This window comes from Centropristis striata, chromosome 6 (genome assembly GCF_030273125.1).
Source record: "Centropristis striata isolate RG_2023a ecotype Rhode Island chromosome 6, C.striata_1.0, whole genome shotgun sequence".
Taxonomy (NCBI): Eukaryota; Metazoa; Chordata; class Actinopteri; order Perciformes; family Serranidae; genus Centropristis; species Centropristis striata.
This window is the reverse complement of record NC_081522.1, coordinates 2,703,475-2,725,962: the sequence shown is the minus strand read 5'-3', so window position 1 is coordinate 2,725,962 and position 22,488 is coordinate 2,703,475. Positions and strand designations below refer to the sequence as shown.

The following is a 22,488-nucleotide window of genomic DNA, read 5'->3' as shown; positions in this document are numbered from 1 at the left end:
TCTGCCAAGGCTGTGCAGTCTTTTAAGGATGTTATTTACTGAAACACATTTCATGAAGACATTTTCACTTACCATTGCTAGAAAAAGCACAGGGGTTGCTCTATTTATACCTGTGAGTGTGTATGCACAATAGCTGGGCCAATACCAAGTGGAAAGTGACATCTGTGTGTGAATAGAAAAGTTGCATCTCGATCGGCATCAAAATTTGCCGACATGGAGAATGAGGAGTCCGTGAAATAGCCACGGATTTCGCTTAACTCAAAATCCGTGGAATAGCCACGGAATCACTCAAATTTCCGTGAAACTGACACGGATTTCGCTACAATGCAAGTTAATGCCAGTCATATCCCGTGGCTATTCCAACATACAAAGTGATTATGTACATTCACTGAGTGAATATTTAGAAAATAAAACATATATTTCTCGCTAGAAATGTGATTAAAATCCATTTTTATGCAGAAACTAAGTTAAAATATTGATTTTTTCACAAAAAATGAGAGAACAGTCCGCCATGTTTTTTATTCTGACCGCCGGGACCTTGAAAGTCACGTGACTTGGAACAAACCAATAGCCACGGGATATGACTGTCTTTAACTTGCATTGTAGCGAAATCCGTGTCAGTTTCACGGAAATTTGAGCGATTCCGTTGCTATTCCACAGATTTTGAGTTAAGCGAAATCCGTGGCTATTTCACGGATTTCTGTGAGACCAGGTTCATGAGGAGATACATGAGAGGAATGAGAAATCTGTGAATATGTTCAAGATTGCTTTTCGTTTGCTGATGTTGAGAAATATTTATAAATCTTAATTTTATCTTTTTTTGCCATTTTATTATCATCAGATTAATTTCTCAAATAAATCAAGACTAAATTTGTTCCCCAAGTCTTGATAAGTCTTTTAATTGAATCAGTTTTTAATCTTTTAATCCCTCTAACAGTGTAACAGTTTATGAGTAATGTGTAGCATGTTTAAAACTGGGATCCTCTTAAATCAGATGAAACCATATTGTTTATCAAAATACATCACTTTTACATTAAAATATTCAGTAAATCTCTGCAATGGATAATGGTCAACACATACAATATATAAACCAATTAAGAGAATAAATGAGATCACTCACCATCTTTGTCAGCTCTTCTGAATATCTGTAAAACAGAAAGCAAGAGTGCAGTTAGCATCATTAAAGCTATCTGCAGTATGATGAAGTTATTGTGTTTTGCTCGCCTGAGCAATGTCAACAATGGTTTATAATGCAACTGATAAGTAGCTACTATGGCCAAGGGTATTACCTGGGACTAAAGGGTGGATAACTCCACATCCTTGTCATCACTGGCTACCCCTAATTACAAAGTTTTTAACCAGCTCTTCTGAAAATTCAATTTCGATTTGCATAATGTTGACGCACAAACACTACTGGTCAAAAGTTTTAGAACACACCAACTTTTCCAGAATTTAATTGAAAATGATGCAGTTTAATGTCTCAGTGTACTCTGAAATTAATGCACATTTGCAACATTTAAAATTCTTTATTGAGCATGATAGTGTTTTGAAAGTAAAAAAAAGATTCAAAATCACATTTTATGTTGGACTAAAGGACTAAAAAAAGACACAAAATGACCAAAAAAAGACACCAAAAGTCACAAAATGACCAAAAAAGACACAAAATGACTTACAAAGACATAAAAAGAATTAAAAAATGGACAAAATAGCCCAAGACTCCATAGAGTTAAGTTGTTAACCCATTTCTTGTTCCCTGAAAAAGGCCTACTTGTATAATTCTGAAATGTACATTATTTTTCAGTTTTGGTTAAGCTTACCTTTTTTTATTTACCTCTGGCAGTTCACCACTTACCTTTGTACCCTTTCAAGCTGTTCATTGGACTTGAACTGCTTGAATTTCAATAAAAAACTGGAAAAATTTGGGTGTTCTAAAACTTTTGACCGGTAGTGTAAGTTAAAAGTTGTTGCAGAAATTGCTGAGAATCAATGTGTACCATTGTTGGTGCCGAGAATTTAATCTCATTTTTAACAACTGGTTCTGCCTGCTATCTTATCTGAATCAAACTGATCCGCTCTTTCAAACCAGTCATCAAGTTGTACGTTTGGCCTCTTTCCACGGCTCCACCACTGGAAACAGCTTTGTGATACGATTGGACTATAAGAAAAGTTTGACAAAGGTTTCCCCAGGAAATGCTTGTACACACTCATTAAATGAACAACTATTGAAATGCAGAACTTGTCTTTTTTTTTCCATGTCTCCACTGCCAGTTTCAGCTTTGTGTTCCCATTGGACGATGGGAAACAGGAACATTAAGTCTCACAAAGACTCAAACTTGGATTTGTCTGTAAAACACAACTGCTGTTAGCTTTATTGCTTTTCCAAAAACACTCCAACCTTGCATTATACTTCACATAACTACATTTTTTTTTTTAATTAGCCTTAGGTGGCCTTGGGGAGAACAATATGCACTGCTGTAGATGGCAACTGCAGCAAAACATATTTAAGCAACCGAAAAAAGCTCCTTTAAAGAAAAAAATAATCTTTAATGACTAATGTTCTTAAATAATGTTACCTTGAGCCGCCATGTTCATGTTTGTTTGCTTGTTTGTATTTTTCTTGTGACCTATGTGTCAATTTTGTAAAACTAAACTCAATAAATATATATTTTTGGGGAAAAAATAATCAAAATGTTACAGTTAACTTTGATGAAGTGAATAGACACTGTTTGGGTCGAAAACACACAGCGCGCTATTCTGAGACCTGTCAATCATAAGACAGCGGGAACTACTTGTAGTGCTTGTCAGTCTTTATAACAATTGTTAATATTGTAGAAAATGTAATCATCTCCATTTCATGTGGTATCAATATGACTGATTTAAAAAATGAGTAAAACACAGCATAATATCATAAGTTAAGAGCTAACCAAGTTAATATTTTGGATTACATTGGTTAAATTTCTTTCCCTCCACGCAAAACCAGAACATCCTGTTAGCTGCTCTGCCCTATTTCGATAATATACTTATATAGCCTATATTAATATATGGATTATCCAAAATATTAATAAGTTTGATATAATTCAAGTTCTCAACCCAGTACAGAGGTAACGGTACAGAGCTTTATATAGTAGAAACCAAATTAAAACAAGTCTGACAACAGTGTGGAAACTAGGGATGGGCGTTTGGAAGAAACCGGATTATCTATCACGTTAACGATCAATTAATCGATTAATCACTATGTTTATACACATACTCCAGTATATAAAAACATGCATACATGGGCAAAATAAAAGATATATATATATATATATATATATACATATATATATATATATATATATATATATATATACAGTACTTTGCAAAAGCCTGTTTTGCAAAGCCTGATTATGTTTTAGCCCCCGAAGAGGCATGAGGTTAGTTTTCACAGTAATCTTGCATATTTAATTGTGTTTTGTGTTTAAATAAGTTTTGGATCAAATTAAACCTAGCAATTCATGCTAGCAAGGTTTAATACAGTAAGCTAGTTTTGCTCAAATTAATCCTCTTGTATTTCTGTGTGTTTTATAATTGTTATTGCAACTTTCAGTTTGTAAATTGTAGCTTTATCCAACTTAATTCTCAGCTCATTGGTCACCCATTGGTTTGTGGCCCGTTGGAAGCATCGAGTTCAGCGTTACACTCGTCGCCATCTTGTTTCCGATACGCAGAGCAGACCATATTTGGACTGCGCCTCTCTACCATAGACTGTATATGAATGCTCTCTACACCTCAACCTGACTGAGAGAAGCTGCTGCTAATTCATGTTAGCATTAACTGGAGCATTAACTGGGATGTTAGTTTTGGCTAGCAAAAACAAAAACAAAATGTATCTTTCTGACCTCAGAAAACTGAGCATCGACTCCTTGGAGTGTCTGTTAGTCCAACCAAACACTGAACAAGACATTTAATGAACAAAACGTTCAAATAAACTGTCATTAAGTGAAAATACAGTGAAAGGGTCAAAGTTATGAGACCAAATCGGTAAACGTCCTCTTTTCTATCTATATAACGTTATATATAACTTTATTGACACGTTGCCGTGGATACGCATTACTCTGCTTCTCTCCTGGTGACGGCTCGCCTTGTCAGTGACCTGTCAATCAAAGGTAGCCCCGCCCCAAATCATACGATTCTTTAGCTTCTATTTTCTTCTAAATGGGGCCATTACTAGAACTATTAAAGTCAGTTTAATAGTTTTTACTAGCAATTGAGACTATAGAGTTGTCCTAAAAAAAATTCTGAGGTAATAAATCAAGTGAGAAGTTTTCTCATTTTCACTGAAATGAATGGACAGAATTGCTTTGCAGCCAAACTTAGCACCCCCTGCTGGATTTTTCGGTCATTGATTAATTATTCCCATCCCTGGTGGAAACCACCAAAACACATCAATTAGAAAGTGTTAGGATGGTTTGTCATACAATGCACAAATCATAAACAAAAACTTATTTACACTTATTTATCTCCCAGCATACAAATATATACGGTACTAAGCTCAGAGGTTCAGATCAGCTACTAGCAGAGTTGCACAGACTCTTTCAACTCTCACAGATCAACAGCTGACTGAACAAACACCAGATGATTCAGAGTTCTGCAGACTCTGTCTCCGCTCACTGTAACAGCATCAACAAAACAACAGCTTTAGCTTCAGTGCGGCTCATAATGTGACCTCCACAACATCAACCACTGCACAGCGAGGAGATAAATACAGGCGAGTCACTGTGAGCCCAAAGTATTCAGCAGGAGCCGACCAATAACATGTTACATAATGACGCTGCGTAACGCTGAGTCTATAAATAAAACGTAATATTTAATCACAAAAAACTCATCTTAACGTCCCCGTTATGTGCCTGCAGCGTCCTACGTCACAGCTGCACGTGAGCATAACGGAGACCACGTCACATGAGGAATTTTCGTAAATTAGCTGACGGCAGCCGCGTCATTTTATTTACTTAAATTATTAATACATTTTAAAATGTTGTTCTTGATAAGGGCCACTTGCAGGCCTTCACAATAAAATAAATTAAAATTAATGTACTGGATGGATAGATAGATAGATAGATAGATAGATAGATAGATAGATAGATAGATACATAGATAGATAGATAGATAGATAGATAGATAGACAGACAGACAGACAGACAGACAGATAGACAGATAGACAGATAGACAGACAGATAGACAGATAGACAGATGGATAGATGGATAGATGGATGGATGGATGGACGGATGGACGGACGGACGGACGGACGGACGGACAGATGGATAGACAGATGGACAAATGGATAGACAGATGGATAGATGGATAGATGGATGGACAGAGAGACAGATGGATAGATGGATAGATGATAGATGGATGGATAGATGGATAGATGGATAGATGGATGGACAGAGAGACAGATGGATAGATGGATAGATGATAGATGGATGGATAGATGGATAGATGGATGGATAGATGGATAGATGGATAGATGGATAGATGGATGGATAGATGGATAGATGGATAGATGGATAGATAGATAGATAGATGGATAGATGGATGGATAGATGGATAGATGGATAGATGGATAGATGGATAGACATAATAAATGTAATCAACAAAAAAAAACAACAAATAAACATAATGGTGCATTGAGGAAGAATTCAGAAAAAATCAATTCACCAACCACAACCCTAAACTTACTTAACATCCATTAAATATTTGTTTCTCTTTAAACTCTTTTCATGTGCCATATGGTGGGACATGTCTGAATTAAACTTAACAATTTTCTCACTTTTTTCCACAAAACAATGTAACAAAGTGACAGAAAATTGAACATCAGTGTAGGAGTTAAAAAAAAAAAGCTACTTCCGATGTTATAACTGACAATTTAACATCCATATGTTGCTACAGCAACTGCTGCATTTCTTTCTTTGCCTTCAGCGAGGTCTGTGAATTGATATCTCTGGCTGTGGAACAATACATTTACATTAAGTCACATTTCTGTTGAAGTGACGGATGGTTAAACACACCAAATGTGGTGGAGGTAGAACAAAATGTCCAATTCTTTGCAGCAAACAGAACCCAGTGAGTGAATAACTGCAAATCGAAATGTTAGTTCTTGCATTCAATTTGTTAACTTGTGCAGCCCAGACAGGCCAAAACACACAAAATGTGTCTAAACCAGATAAAGTGCAATGTTGTGTGATAAGACTTGTTAGGAACCACAGGACTGGAAGGATTTATTGGTGTGGCAGAGCATAAAAACTCACAAATATTATGCACACAAACAGAACAAAGTCGCTGATCTATTGATGATTACTTGCTGTGTGTGTGTGCACCACGTTCTTTGCATGTATGAACACACACACACGATTCTGGAAGATAATTTATAGCTTCAGTGAAAGCTTCTTTCCCTGTGGATTCGAAAGTGGCAGGTGTGGTACTTTCATCAGTGTTTGGGAGTGTGATGTGAACTGTTCCTAGTCTAAAGTGACAGGAGACAGCACAGTGACAGAGAAGAGGTACAAGTCAGAGAGAGACGCAGTGAGGGGGACGCAAAGATGAAATGATGAGACGGGAACAAAGTGAGAGGGAGATGCATGAAGTTACACTCTCTTCAATACAAGCATCGACTGTGAGCAACCAGTTTAAGCCGAGTTTTTCACCATGTTTTATGAAAAACAGCTTTTAACTGGAACACAATGAAATTACAGATGGATAGAGGAAAGTATATGCTGCATGAACCTGTTTTCAGAGGTTTCTTTGGATGTTTTGGTACTTTTATATATACACTACCGGTCAAAAGTTTTAGAACACCCCAATTTTTCCAGTTTTTTATTGAAATTCAAGCAGTTCAAGTCAAATGAACAGCTTGAAAGGGTCCAAAGGTAAGTGGTGAACTGCCAGAGTTAAATAAAAAAAGGTAAGCTTAACCAAAACTGAAAAATAATGTACATTTCAGAATTATACAAGTAGGCCTTTTTCAGGGAACAAGAAATGGATTAACAGCTTAACTCTATGGAGTCTCGGGCTATTTTGTCCATTTTTGAATTCTTTTCATGTCTTTGTAAGTCATTTTGTGTCTTTTTTTGGTCATTTTGTGTCTTTTGGTTTTCTTTTTTGTCATTCTGTGTCTTTTTTTGGTCATTTTGTGTCTTTTTTTAGTCCTTTAGTTCAACATTAAATGTGATTTTGAATCTTTTTTTTACTTTCAAAACACTATCATGCTCAATAAAGAATTTTAAATGTCGCAAATGTGCATTAATTTCAGAGTACACTGAGACATTAAACTGCATCATTTTCATTTTCACCATCAAGTTGGTGTGTTCTAAAACTTTTGACCAGTAGTGTATATATATATATATATATATATATATATATATATATATATACAAAATGTGTCACCAGTGTACTGCTGTAGCTGTAATTGTGCTTTTGAAGGACAAAACTGACAACTATAATCGATGTCTTTCCAACCTACAGGGATGAGTGGGTGGTACTAAAGAGACTTCAGTGGGATCTCTTTAACTTGTCCTCATTTTACAGACTGGAGATGAAGTCTGTGAAGAACACAGATTCCTCTCCATCACACTTGAGATCAGAACAGGAGCAGCTTATCAGAATTCTCACCTGAAAATGTATGAAACTGTCAGAAAAAATGTCTTAAGACTTGACACGTTTCATTCTCAACTGTCAAATGGAACGTCAAAGTAGAGAAATGGGTACCACTTTATATTAAGGTATACGTATTCAACATGAATTAGTTGCTTATTAGCATGCAAATAAGTAACATATTGGCTCTTAATTAGTCACTATAAGTAGCCTTATTCTGCATGGCCTTATTATACAACCAGTAAGACATTAACTAAGAGTTTTCCCTCAATAACCTGAATTATTGATTATTAGTAGTAAGTAAGTTAGTTGTTGTATATCAGTTACCATCTTAATATGCTTTACTTTGTATGGACTTTAAAAGGTGGTAGAACCACAAGAATAATTATTCTCCCTTAATAAAACTTAATGCATATGGTCTGTTCCTACATAACTACCACCTTATGAAGTCCATATTATAAAGCATATTAAGATTGTAACTCATATACAACAACTAACTTACTTACTACTAATAGGCAATAACTCTGAGGTTATTGAGGGAAAACTCTTAGTTAATGGCTCCTTTACTGCAGCTATTCTCAACCTTGGGGTCGGGACCCCAATTGGGGTCGTGAGATGATTTCTGGGGGTCGCCAAATCATTTTGGAAGTCAGCTCTGTCTCCACTGTGTTAAAGTGTTCATGTGTTAATGTGTTTTAGTCTTTTTGGTCATTTCATGTCTTTTTTTGGTCATTTCGGGGGGGTTTTGGTCATTTTGTGTCTTTTTTTTTGGTCATTCTGTGTCTTTTTTTGTCATTTTGTGTCTTTTTTTTGGTCATTCTGTGTCTTTTTTTGTCATTTTGTGTCTTTTTTTTGGTCATTTTGTTTCTTTTCTGTGTCATTTTATGTCTTTTTTGATCATTTTGTGTATGATTTTGGTCATTTTGTGTCTTTTTTGGTTATTTTGTTTCCTTTTTTTGGTCATTTTGTGTATTTTTTTAGTCATTTTGTCTTTTTTTGGTCATTTTGTTTCTTTTCTGTGTCATTTTGTATCTTTTCTCTGTCATCTTGTGTCTTTTTTGGTCATTTTGTGTAGTTTTTTTGGTCATTTTGTGTCTTTTTGTGGTCATTTTGTTTCTTTTTTGGGTGATCTGAACTGTGCGTGTGAGATTGTGTTCAGTGAGCGGGGGTCGCGGACAACATGCATGTTAAATTGGGGGTCCCGATTCAAAAAGGTTGAGAACTACTGATCTACTGAATGCACTTTTCTAGTTTAAGCTGATGTAAAGTAAAAAAAGAGTAAAAATGCCATTCATTATCTCAGCCCAGGTCTTGAATTGTGAGAATATGATACCTTTATTTGTCATATATGATAATAAATTGAAGCTTGTTGGGTGTTAGATTGCTGGTTAGATGATACAAACATGACACTTTGGATTCTGAGAAATTTTAAAGACCAATTTTCACTATTTTGTTACATTGTATAGACAAATAAACAGTAAATTTATCAGAAAAATAGTCATTGCGGATTGCACAGAACCATCTGGATGCAAGTTAAATGATTGAACTGGCAAACTAATCATTTAGTTAAGAAAATGTACAAGCGTGCACACACTAGTCAAGAGCTCCTTCACTCTATACGTTTATTGCCTGTAAAAGCTATAAGTACGTGGTGCATTCAGGCACAGACTGCAGCCATCTGAACAGGCCGAAGTGAAAATCATTAACCGCTGAGACGCATGGCGTTCCAAATGACAAGCTGTTCTGCATTGTTCTGCTCTCCAGCTGCACCCTGGGGCGCACTCAACTCACAGAAAACAGCCAACTCTGGAGCTGCTGGAGACAGACAAGCTCTGAGAGGAGGGAAAGTGTCGCGGTGAGGAGGCGGTGTGTGTGTGTGTGTGTGTGTGTGTGTGTAGAGTTGTAACAAATTACAGTGAAAAAAAAAGAAAATGAGAGACAGAAACAGAGAGAAACAGAAAAAGGTTGGACAAAATAGAAACGGAAGACAGAGATAGAGACGGGGGGAGGGAGACGGCTGCATCCATCTCCTAACCTTATTAAGAATGGATGCTTTCTTGGCCTGGTTGAGGAGAGAGGAGAGGAGAGGAGAGGAGAGGAGAGGAGAGGAGAGGAGAGGAGGAAGATGAGAAGGATATGGAGGAGAGGAGAGGAGAGGAGAGGAGAGGAGAGGATATGGAGGAGAGGAGAGGAGGAAGATGAGAAGGATATGGAGGAGAGGAGAGGAGAGGAGAGGAGAGGAGAGGATATGGAGGAGAGGAGAGGAGGAAGATGAGAAGGATATGGAGGAGAGGAGAGGAGAGGAGAGGAGAGGATATGGAGGAGAGGAGAGGAGGAAGATGAGAAGGATATGGAGGAGAGGAGAGGAGAGGAGAGGAGAGGAGAGGAGAGGAGAGGAGAGGAGAGGATATGGAGGAGAGGATAGGAGGAAGATGAGAAGGATATGGAGGAGAGGAGGAAGATGAGAAGGATATGGAGGAGAGGAGAGGAGAGGAGAGGAGAGGAGAGGAGAGGAGAGGAGAGGAGAGGAGGAAGATGAGAAGGAAAGGAGAAAAGGGGAAAAGGAAGGAGGGGAGAGGACAAAGGATGAAAGGAGTTGAAAGAAAAGAATGAAAGGTGCATCAGGGTTAAGATGAAGGAGAAGACGAGAACAGCAAAGGATGAGAAACAAGCAAGCAGGGAGGATCTAATGAGCAGAATGCTGCCTGCGGGCACACACACACACACACACACACACACACAAACACACACACACACACACACACACACACACATCAGCAGCAGCAAAAACAGCAGCAATCACTCACTCCCTTTGGTGTGGACTTCTTCACCGTGATAATAATACTAAGGTCGATACTATTGGAAAATGGCAAAAGCGATTAACATTTCAAAGTTCAAGCCGATGCAGAAAGTGAGCTGCAGAGGAAATGTCAGAAAGAGTTTACTGCTGATGTCAGAAGGTGCGGCTTGCACTATCGACCAATCAGTGTGAGTATAACAGACAAGTGTCATGCTCGGGGCATCAGGTGCAATGCAACACAAAGGAAACAATACTGTGCAAAACATATGCGATTTCCATAAGAAATGAGAGGTTAAAACAATCAGGAATCAATGCAGGGAATTCAATCTCCCCTCAGCTGACACGATCAATGAGGTACAATCCAATCCAGCACAATTGGTTTTCAACTGAAACTTGAAATTATTTAAGATTTGAGTGTTAACCAAAAGGTAGCTTGTGTTTAACTCTGCCTGGAGCGGTAAAAGAAAGCATGAAAATGTAAAAATTCAAGACCAATATATTGGCTGACTGATATTCTTGATTATCACAGACATGTTGTTATGTGTCAGTATCAGCGTGAATGATGTCTGATATGCACAAATGTGAAAACTTCTTCTTTTACAGAACCAATAATCCAGAAAACAATGCTTAAGGTGATTCAGGAATGGTATGATTATCACGTCTTTTGTCCAGCAGAGCTTAGGACAAATAAAAATTATTTCCTCTATCACCTACACTGTAAAAAAAAATCTGTTTAATTTATGGTAAAATACCGGCAGCTGTGGTTGCCAGAACATCACCGAAAAAAATACATTGAGCGTATGTAAATGTAAATATCAGCAAAAAAACTGTAATTTATACTGAATAATCCCATTACTTTTAGGATAATTGTGTCATCGTGGTATTTATCCATTAACTTTACATGAAAATTTTATATTTTTACAGCAAAACTGTGTGTTTTCTACAGTTTATGGCGGTAGAATTTAAAGTTTTATACTATTCTTTGATTTACAGTAATTAAAAGTATCTACTACGGTGATGTACAATGTTTAATTTTACGACCTATTTCTGATGCAAATTGACAGTGTTTTACTGTAATTTCTACAAACATTTTTTACAGTGTACAGCTGCGAACATGCAGTCAAGTGTGGGACAACTTTCCAAATATGGTGATGTAGCTGATGATGTAATACCTAGTATGTGCAATGTATAATAATGTATCATAATATTAAATGTTCTCTAATAAAGTTAAAGAAAGCAGCCTTCTGAGTACCGTGGGACAAAACTGGTGCCTAATCTACCAAAAGGTCTAATTTTAGTTACAGCTAAAAAAATATATATATATATATATTGGCTGCTATATTGGTGATCTGCACTGTAAAAAAAAAACCTGTTGTTTTTACGGTAAAAACCTGGCAGCTGTGGTTGCCAGAAATTTACCGTAATAAATACGGTGCAACTTTTTCTAATATTACGGTAAAATGATATTAGCACTGTTGATGTCATGTTTAAGAATGCCATTTTATTCCATATTTTACTGTAAAAAAGAAAAAGTTTTTCAATCAAAAGAAACTCTGTTCTGCCATATAATTGACAAGAAAATACTAATACTAATTATAATTATAAATGCCACATAATACAAAGATTTTAACATTAAATATCACAGTATATTTCTGTTAGAGATATGGTGTTTAGTATATCTAAAAGTGAGAAAAAGTATTTTTACAAAAAATAAATGAAAAAATTATAGTGATGGCTTGTATATATATTACAATATATTTTGTTACAAACAAGGTGCCAGTGTATTTTACAGTGGAGTTATGTATTTAAAAAAAACAGTTTTGGCTGATATGTATATTTACAGTGTTTCATTGTTACTGAAACTGAATTAACTCATCTATCATTTTACGGTATTTTACTGTCATGGTTTAGCAGTTTTTCACCGTAAAATCTACAGACATTTTTTACAGTGTGTGACTATCACCAGCTAAATCTGTATTGGCCTTGAAAACCCCCATATCGGTAGGGCCCTACCCAACCTTCAGAAGTCTACACAGTCCATCTGAGACCAGGTGGACTGAAACAGACCAGCTGTTCCTCTGTGACACCAGAAACAGGTCAAAGGACCACTTCGGTTCTTGACTCTGAAGAAACTGCTGCACTGCATCTGCCTGAGTGGACTCTCACTCTCCTGTTGAGGGAGGATCAGCAGCAAATTAGGCTACACCCCCATCATCCCCTCTCCGCACTCACACAAACACACTAAAGCTTTACTAGGGTACTAGGATACATTGGCCCTCTGGTCTTGATCATAATTAGTTTCCCATTTACCCCTTCTTTATCTATCTGGGTCGTGGTCAGGGTCTGCAAAAAAAACTGAACTACTTTTCCCTTTTGTTTTCTGCCCGTTAAAGCACTAAAAGCAACATCAGCTGATCTCCAGGGAAAATATTTAGTGGGGCGGTGATGAAAAATAACCCAATAGTATTGATGAGCTGACCTAAATCGACACGGCACTGCGTAATTGCCACCTCCAATATAGGTTTACCCGCTCTTCTCTGCGTGAAATTAAATATTACGCGATTCTTAAGCAATGGGATCAATAAAAATATGGTAGTAAGACATTTTCATGAATAATTAAAGTGTTGTGATAAAACTGCCTTAAGCGCCCTAAGAGGCTGACTTACTGAAGCTGCCTTTACTATGGCTGCATGTGCTGAGCGGCGAAGTGCGGTGGTGCGCGTCGGACTTTCTTTCAACTGTCAGTAAAGCATCACCAAAAGTAACGCTATACTGCACTGACCTGAATGTATGAACACTTCTGTGTTGATATATATAAAAAAGCAGTGCGTAAATTGAGCAAAGCTTAAAGGAGTATTGTTGAACAAACACATGTACAGTACATTCTGGACGGGAAACAAGGAAAACGATGAGGAATACACATTGATCTGAGACTGTCCGGTTAAAAAGGCTTCACAGGGAACAGACACGTGCCCATTAACCAGGCAAATCACCTGCCTGCTCCGTTAAGCTCGCGCTACAAGCCGTTACACTATGTTGTAGGATCGTTTCTGTGCGTAAGTGCGCACTGCACTGCACCGGTCGCTCCGTACGCACAGCTCACTGGATGTCTTCATCCCGCACAGCCTCCCACCCAACCAACCAACCTGCTGACAGGCTGCCCACCACCTCGTGTCTGTCTATACTCACATCCAAAATCACGGAGATGCCTCTCCGCGGTTCCGGGGCGAAGAACTGCTCCTGAGCCACGGCCACCTCCTCCTTGCTGGAAGCGTACTCCCGGCTGGAGATGTTCTTGTTGTCGCTCATTTTGGTGACGATCCAGCGGACGAGCCCGTCGATTCCACCGGGCTGGGCGCCGCTGTTTCCGGACTGCGCTGCCGTCGCGGACTCGCTGTCCTGACCGGCTACGGGTATCGGCTGCTCGCGGCTTTCCTGGGCTCGAAGTTTGGCTTGTTCTTTGTTGAGCAGTTTGTGGACTCCGTCCCTACAGTAGCGCGCTGCCTGCTCACACATCCTTTTGCTGCGGAGCGCTCATGCTGCGCTCTATGGGGGAGAGAGAGAAGCCCCCACCCCCTACCTCCCCTGTTACATCACAGCACCCACCCCAAAACACTCCCACCCATCCTGCATATCCTACATACCCCATAAGTCTATCCATCTAACGAGAAAAGATCAGCATTTTATTATGGGGAGATATTTTTTAAAGTTTGGACAGTTTATAGTGACTTTGCTTGCAATTATTTTATATCACTATGGAGTGTCATGTAAAGTCTTTATTTGAGTCAATATATTATTTGTCCTTCTTAAATGTAAAAAAAAAAAAAAAAAGGATATGTTGGTTGTTTTAATAAAGCTAGACCACTTAGAACTTTCAGGAATACACTCCCTCCTCTTTGGCACAGAAAGCAAGCTGTGGGTGTAAAAAAAAAAGGGATTAATCCACTTTGTCTCCTGTTTTATGTCCAGTCTGAACAAAGACATTGCTATAGTCCCTTTCTTTAAACAGTCACAGCAGGAGCTGTGGGACTCCGGTCTCGTGTGGCTCACTTTGTTCCAATGGGAGGATCAGAGGATTTCTCCAAGAGGAGTGTCTCTTAAACTGTCAGTCTAGCTCCTCATTAGTGTGTGTGTGTGTGTGTGTGTGTGTGTGTGTGACGAATCTAACCTTTGGTAATGAGTCTCCTCCAGCTCTTCTGCCCTTTCAGCTGAGTAGCTAGTCTTGCCGGCAATGGGTAGTGTGTCTAACACACACAGAGTGGTTTGGACAAATTAATTCCAAGTGGAAAGTTGACACTTTAACATGCAGGTTATGAAAATGACTAAAGGGCAAAAAAAAGTCAGATAAATTGTGCATCTTTTCCAACCTCTGAAGCACCAGAATGGGTAAACTTACTTGACATGATTGCCCCCATGTGGATAGGAGTGTGCAGTGACAGGAATGGGGGACAGAGGTTTTCTCAGCAAGTTTTATTCAGTTGACTATTGAAATATTTATGAACACATTTGTGACAAACTAATTATTTTAACCACATAAATATACACAGAGTAATTCTGGCTGCAATTGTAATTGGCTGTAATTTGTCAACATATTAAACTGAAGCATCATAAAAGTAACTGAAGGCTTGAGTCCCAATGGTTTCCACTGCAACTATTTTGGCATCTGTTTGTTTTTTTTATTCTGCACAGCCAGTTACATGTGTGTTCAGTACCTGTGTGTACATATTTATGTCTAAGATGTGTCGGGGCGATAGCCTTTCAGGTAATAAACCCAGGAACAAGGTTTGCCGTGGCCCTCAGAGCGCTGGCTGGAGACGGTCAGCTTGCCAAACCACGGCCCCGGAAAACCTCCTGAAGGGGCCTCAAAGGACACCACGATGTTTTGGGTCCTTTTGGAGAGGATGGGGTCCACCGCTTTAACAGTAAAACAGGGATTGTCCACCTAGGATCAGGGTAAACAAGACTCAGGTTAAATCAATTACAGATACATCATAAGGTTAAGGAAATTAATCAAAGTGAAGTATTTTGCTGAAGCTGGAGGTGTGAAGAGTCTAAACACTAGAGTATAAAAGCCAGACTGCACCAATCTCTTTACTGTAACTGTTCCAGGCTAAATTTAAAGCTGCTTGCTTCATGCTGGCTGGCAGTGCACCCAGAACTGCCAGCCAGAAAATTATTTCCTTGGATTTCAACAAATGTATTGGCTGTCTGCACAGTGGTTGTATTGGAATGCTATAAATCACTTTCATCGTCAGCGAAACCAACGCTCCTCCAAAATATCACATTGTTAACTTTTATCCAATCTGGTTATTTCCTCGGCCCTTATGTCATCACATCTGTACCTGGAAAGAGAAGGCGGTGGTCTGGAGGAATACGTTCTTGAAGGGGATGGTGACGTTGCGACCGGCCCTGATGCTGAACGGGCCCTGGGCTTTGGGAGGGACGCAGGTCCCGTGCAAGGGAAAGATGTATTCGCCTCCGATTCCTGAGGACAGGCTGAGCTGGCCTCTCACTTCCCCCAGCTGATGAGGTTCAAAACAAACCTCCACGCTGGCCTCTGACCCCATCTGGCTCAGTCCGGACCTGTCCGCTCGGAAGTCTGGACAATCAGTCTGCAGGAGGAAGATACCAAGAAGGAAACAAGTAATTCATTGTGAATACATTCATATTTTTAAATAAAAACTAACTTTGGTTTCAGGAGTGGTGGAAAAAGTATGAAAAAGTCTTAATAGCACACTGTGAATTTTCTCCACTACAATTAAAGTCTTGCATTCAAAACTTACTTAAATAAAAGTACAGAAGTGCCAACATCACAATGTAAGTAAAAGTGCTCTTAATGCAGAATGAACCCACTCAGATTGTTATGTAGAGCAGTAGTTCTCAACCTTTTTGAGTCGGGAACCCCAATTTAACATGCATGTTGTCCGTGACCCCCACTCACTGAACACAATCTCACACACACAGTTCAGATCACCCAAAAACAAACAAAATGACCACAAAAAGACACAAAATGACCACAAAAAGACACAAGATGACAGAGAAAAGACACAAAATGACGCAGAAAAGAAACAAAATGACCAAAAAAAGACAAAATGACTAAAAAACGACACAAAATGACAAAAAAAAGACACAAAATGACCAAAAAAGGAAACAAAATAACAAAAAATGACCAAAAAAAGACACAAAATGACCAAACAAAAGACACAAAATGACCAAAACCCCCCGAAATGACCAAAAAAAAGACATGAAATAACCAAAAAGACTAAAACACATTAACACATGAACACTTTAACACAGTGAAGACAGAGCTGACTTCCAAAATGATTTGGCGACCCCCAGAAATCATCTCGCGACCCCAATTGGGGTCCCGACCCCAAGGTTGAGAATAGCTGATGTAGAGTATATTCTTGGTGAGGCAACTGCACAATATCAAAGAACAATGGCTTAATACACATTAACAAAAAAATCCATTATATATTCATATTCATCCAGAAAACAAGTGAATTCAACAAATTACGTAGGTCTAATTTTTTACTAGTTCATGTACAGTGTATTGGTGATACTGTAGACATTACAGCCTTAAAGGGAAGCAGGGATCACAAGAACATGGTTTGCACCTACATCTCTAAGTCATGAGGACATGTCTAATATTTTCTCACCTTGCATGAGTACTCCGTTTTGAAGCGGGAGTAGTTGATAAACTTAACAGGAACAGAGTGGCTGCTGCCCAGAGAAGTGTTGAAGTGGACTGTTTTCTCTAGTGGCGGGGGCAGAGCTCTGAGCAGCAGGTCGTAGTGGAAGTAGCCCAGATCGTTGCTAAACAGAGTTAGCCGCGCTGTAGACTCACCTGCGTGCAGGGGCAGGTACTCGAAGCTCAGAGAGCTCTACGGACAGAAGACACACATGGAGAACAACTTAAAGTGTGTTTGTGATCACACAGCACTGAAATAGATGTACCCTACCAAGGTTATTATAGTTAACGAAAACTAACGAAATAACGAAAACTAGAATTGAAAAAACATTTTCGTTAACTGAAATAGAAATAAAAATAAAAACGAGAGTTTTCTAAAAAACGATAACTAACTGAAACTGTATTGCGTGGTTACAAAACTAACTAAAACTAACTAAAATTATAGTGAAAATGTCCTTAGTTTTCGTTTTTGTCAACTTTTTTCATTCATAATTCAGTGTTTCTATTTGAACATGTAACACATGGTGAATATGTTTACTGAGACTGGGATGTTTACACTAGAACCAAAATTCAAAACACCCAGAACTGTAAGAGTTAATAAATTTATTGGGGCTGAGATGATAAACCAAAGGAAATAAAGGCAAAATTTATTATGACCTCTTTGAATCTGGCACCCAACATATAGCCCATTACAAAAAAACTAAAACTAACACTAAAACTAATAAAAACTAAACTAAAACTAAGCATTTTCAAAAAATAAAAACTAAACTAAAACTAGAAAACTCACTCTAAAAATGAACTAAAACTAACTGAATTTGAAAACAAAAATTCACAACAAAATTAAAACTAAAACTATTATAACCTTGGAACACATACACTTTCTCTGGTTTTAGTGGCTTATAAGCAAATTGAAAGTGTCTGAATACTTTTGAGTGATCCTTAAGTCTGTCAACACTTCCTGCCTGTTTCACTGTAAAAAGGAGCTGACTCAATGTCTCATATTATCTAATGCTGGCCTTTAAATGTTCCTACAACAAGCAGCTACATTGCTGAAGAGGCTTTTTTCCCTCATGCCTACTAGAAAATACTAGAAATCATGATACAAAATAATTATGCACAATTATTATAAATGTAAAACATTTCAGTTGAACTGTGTGGTAATATGATGTAGATCAACTGAATTTGATTAGCAATATGGTTCATCAATAAAGATTGTTTGGCTGTACATGAGGCAGCACACCGTTAAAAATTAACTAAAACTAACTGAATTTGAAAACAAAAATTCACAACGAAATTAAAACTAAAACTAATGAAAAATCCAAAACTATTATAACCTTGTCCCCTACCTTGGATTGTCCTGGTACCGTGTGCTGAGGCGGGGCACTGATGTCGGGGCATTTACACTCAGTGGTGAGGCAGGTAACTGTGGTCAGGGGGTTCTCCACCTGGACAGCAGCCGAGGCCGTCTGACGCACAGCTGTCTGCAGCTCTATGGTGGACACCACTCCTGGAGATGTGGCCTTGAAGTTAACGAGGTAGTACAAGTACTCACCAGACACCTCATTACAGAACGTCACCTGAAGAGAAGAGAAGGGTCAAAGGTGATGTGAGAACAAGGCTCAGAATCATATTCAGATCTGTCACAGAGTTGTGTCTGATCAAACCTTGGTGTTGTACTGCCCCTCTCTGTATGTAAAGAAATTAATCTTGTAGTCTCGACTGGCCAGAGCTGGAACATCAATGTATTCTAGACCATCGAGGGAAACTGTCGCATCTGGCTTGTCAGGTTTCAGGATCTCCTTCAGCACCCCGGAACCTGAGCACACACAAACACTCATGACTCTCCTGTACAGCTGTCCTAACAGGACTGCTGTATTTCCTCTTAGGCCCCGTTCACACGAGGACGCTCGCGGGGTGAAAACGACAAAATATTTTATCAGAAGTTGCCTTTCGTTTAGACGGTGACGGCGTTTTGGGGGCTTAAAGATGCAAAAATCTGAACCACCTTCCAAAGTGGAAAAGTTGAATCCGCTCCTCCGTAGCGTGTCGTCTACACTGACAAGACACAAAACTCTGATCTGATCTGCTCACGTCACGTATGTGTTTACGTCACATACATGCTCCAGGACAGGAAATAAAGAAACGTGGGATTATTTCCATGGTGGGACCTTCAAGCTGCTCTGGCAGCTCTAATAAACTTACAGGAGTCTTTCCACCAAATGTACAGGATATGTACAGATAGTATTAGTGAACAGAGAAGGATCTGGAATTACCTCCATCACATTCTGGATGCAGCGATTGGTGGGAGGAGCCAGACGGCTGTGAACGAGACCTGGGAGATCTAGTGATGGTGGAGAACTTTGTGGAAGGAGTAGCTGATGAAAATGTGTGGCGTGAAAACTTCTGCATGCCCAAAGATGCTCTTATGGCTTTAAGTGATGCCGCCTGGCTGCATACAATAGAATTTCACACACTTTTGCGTCACCGTATGCAGCAGATTTCCTCCCGAAAACGCTCGTCTAAACGAGGAATAAAAAGTGAAGACGCAACGCCACTTTTGCGTCTTCTGTTCAGGCCGTCCTTGTGTGAACGGGGCCTAAGACACAGACGACTAAAAGCTGTGTGTGTGTGTGTGTGTGTGCTTTACCGCTGTTGCTTGGAGAGCCAGTTTTGCACAGAGAGCAGCTCTGTGTGCTGAGTCTTGGCAGGCAGCTCGTTTACGATGGTGTCCTCTGCCTTTGGGGGCTCAGCAGTTCCCTGCAGGGCGTACAGCATGCCGGTCCCATCAGGGAAGGAGAAAAAGACTGATCCCTGAGGAAATACAGAGAGACATGACAAGTTAATGTCCAAGATTACACTACACTTCATCGCCTACACTTTTTTGCTATATGCATTACACTGCAGTAAATATTCACAGTAAAGAGGCTGCAAATGAAAATAAATTGTGCTCCTCTACCGAGTGTTTATTTCCATCAGCAGTCATGGACAGTGGTCGGTAGGTGATTTCATAAGTCTTGTTTTGGAGCGGTTCCAGGACCAATAAGGGTGCAGCGCTCCACTGTTGGCCCTCTATGACAGGTCTGATGCTGCACTGCTGGTTGGTGGGGTTGAAGACGGGCAGGGTGAGGCTGTGAGAGCCACGGACTGGACAAACAAAACTCACCACCTGGAGACAAGCGGACAGAAGAAGGTAAGAGTTATGCAGAATGTAGAAAAAAAGACTATTATTCACCTTCAACTTATTCTGAATGCAGTAGAACACATCAAGGTTATTATAGTTAACGAAAACTAACGAAATAACGAAAACTAGAATTGAAAAAACATCTTTGTTAACTAAAATAAAAATAAAAACAAGAGTTTTTTAAAAAAAACGATAACTAACTGAAACTGTATTGTGTGGTTACAAAACTAACTAAAACTAACTAAAATTATAGTGAAGAAGAAGGTAAGAGGAGGTAGGAAAGGTAAGAGTTATGCAGAATGTAGAAAAAAAGACGGTAACACTTTACAATAACCAACTAAATAATGTTTATAGATGGTTTATAAACCAATTATTAACATTAACAAAGTGCTATACATATTTAATCTTAAAAAAACAATTTCTTAAAGTTATATGAATCATTTCAAAAATCATTAATATGCTTAATATGGTGTTAAAAATGTTGAAATGAGTGCAACTAAAACTATTAATAAACTTTTAATTATAATTTAATTGTTTGTTAATGGTAAAGTAACTATAAACTTACATTGGTAACACTTCACAATAACCATCATTTATAAATGGTAAACAGATAGTTTTTTAATGTTTAATCATCATTTATAAACCGTTTATAGGCCATTTAGAATGGTAAATACATAATTTATTAATGTTTAACTAACTAAATCATTTATAAATAACAATAGATGGTATATTAATTTAAGTTTATAGTTACTTTACCAATAACAAACAATTAAATTATAATGAATAGTTTATTTATAGTGTTAGTTAACATTTTAACACCATATTAAGTATGTTAATGATTTTGAAATGATTCATATACCTTTAAGAAATTGGTTTAAAACATTTAACGATTAAATATATATAGCACTGTGTAAATGGTTAATAATCGGTCTATAAACCATCTATAAACATCACTTAGTTGGTTATTGTAAAGTGTTATCCTTACATTAATATACCATCTATTAGCCATTTATAAATGATGTAGTTAGTTAAACATTAATAAATTATGGATTTACAATTCTAAATGGCCTATATACGGTTTATAAATGATGATTAAACATTAACAAACTATCTGTTTACCGTTTATAAATGATGGTTATTGTAAAGTGTTACCAAAAAGACTATTATTCACCTTCAACTTATTCTGAATACAGTAGAACACATACACTTTCTCTGGTTTTAGTGGCTTATAAGCAAATTGAAAGTGTCTGAATACTTTTGAGTGATAATTAAGTCCGTCAACACTCCCTGCCTGTTTCATTGTAAAAAGGAGCTGACTCAATGTCTCATATTATCTAATGCTGGCCTTTAAATGTTCCTACAACAAGCAGCTATATTGCTGAAGAGGCTTTTTTTTCTCATGCCTACTAGAAAATACTAGAAATCATGATTCAAAATAATTATGCACAATTATTATAAGAGTAAAACATTTTAGTTGAACTGTGTTGTAATATGATGTAGATTAACTGAATTTGATTAGCAATATGGTTCATCAATAAAGATTGTTTGGCCGTACAAGAGGCAGCACACCGTTAACAGAAACCTTTTGATGAAAACAGTTACAGAATGTAATAATAATGTGATACTACACTAATCCTCTTATGGAAGATTGTAGTTCAGGGTTGGATAAAGTGGAACATCCCTGGTGCTGCTAGTGTCTATTTTAAGGAAAGATGTTACAGTAGTTGAAATGGGAAATTAAATCTTTAGTTTGAAGAATGTGCTCTGCAATCATACCTGCCATTGATTCTTTTGTACAAGTAGTTAAAGAAAAGATTACATTCTTCCTGTTGCTATAGCACATATAGATACCACTTTATAATTGTAATCATACTGAACATGTCATACAGAGAAATTATGTCTGTTCTCTATAGGGAAATATTACTCAACTTGTTTTGCAGTGCTGCCAAAGCACATACACTACCGGTCAAAAGTTTTAGAACACCCCAATTTTTCCAGTTTTTTATTGAAATTCAAGCAGTTCAAGTCAAATGAACAGCTTGAAAGGGTACAAAGGTAAGTGGTGAACTGCCAGAGGTAAATAAAAAAAGGTAAGCTTAACCAAAACTGGAAAATAATGTACATTTCAGAATTATACAAGTAGGCCTTTTTCAGGGAACAAGAAATGGGTTACAACTTAACTCTAT

At 38.1% G+C, this 22,488-nt stretch overlaps 2 protein-coding genes across 3 annotated transcripts in view; both read right to left on the bottom strand.

Annotated features, from left to right (window-relative positions):
• The window catches only part of necab2 (N-terminal EF-hand calcium binding protein 2), a 201,501-nt gene extending 187,526 nt beyond the window's left edge, over positions 1–13,975 (bottom strand). The window contains exons 1-2 of one of the 2 annotated variants that reach the window (XM_059334385.1): positions 13,620–13,975; positions 1,121–1,145 (exon numbers count right to left, since the gene is read on the bottom strand). In XM_059334385.1, the coding sequence (XP_059190368.1) occupies positions 1,121–1,145; positions 13,620–13,946 (352 nt within the window). In that variant the 5' untranslated portion in view covers positions 13,947–13,975. The remainder of the gene's footprint in view (positions 1–1,120; positions 1,146–13,619) is intronic. The other variant, XM_059334384.1, reaches the window with a different exon arrangement.
• Positions 13,976–14,885: 910 nt separating this feature from the next.
• hydin (HYDIN axonemal central pair apparatus protein) overlaps positions 14,886–22,488 on the bottom strand; it is a 163,501-nt gene continuing 155,898 nt past the window's right edge. The window contains exons 86-92 of the mRNA XM_059334390.1: positions 20,078–20,287; positions 19,766–19,932; positions 18,786–18,933; positions 18,468–18,698; positions 17,090–17,314; positions 15,773–16,042; positions 14,886–15,372 (exon numbers count right to left, since the gene is read on the bottom strand). Coding sequence (XP_059190373.1) covers positions 15,163–15,372; positions 15,773–16,042; positions 17,090–17,314; positions 18,468–18,698; positions 18,786–18,933; positions 19,766–19,932; positions 20,078–20,287 — 1,461 coding nt within the window. The 3' untranslated portion in view covers positions 14,886–15,162. The remainder of the gene's footprint in view (positions 15,373–15,772; positions 16,043–17,089; positions 17,315–18,467; positions 18,699–18,785; positions 18,934–19,765; positions 19,933–20,077; positions 20,288–22,488) is intronic.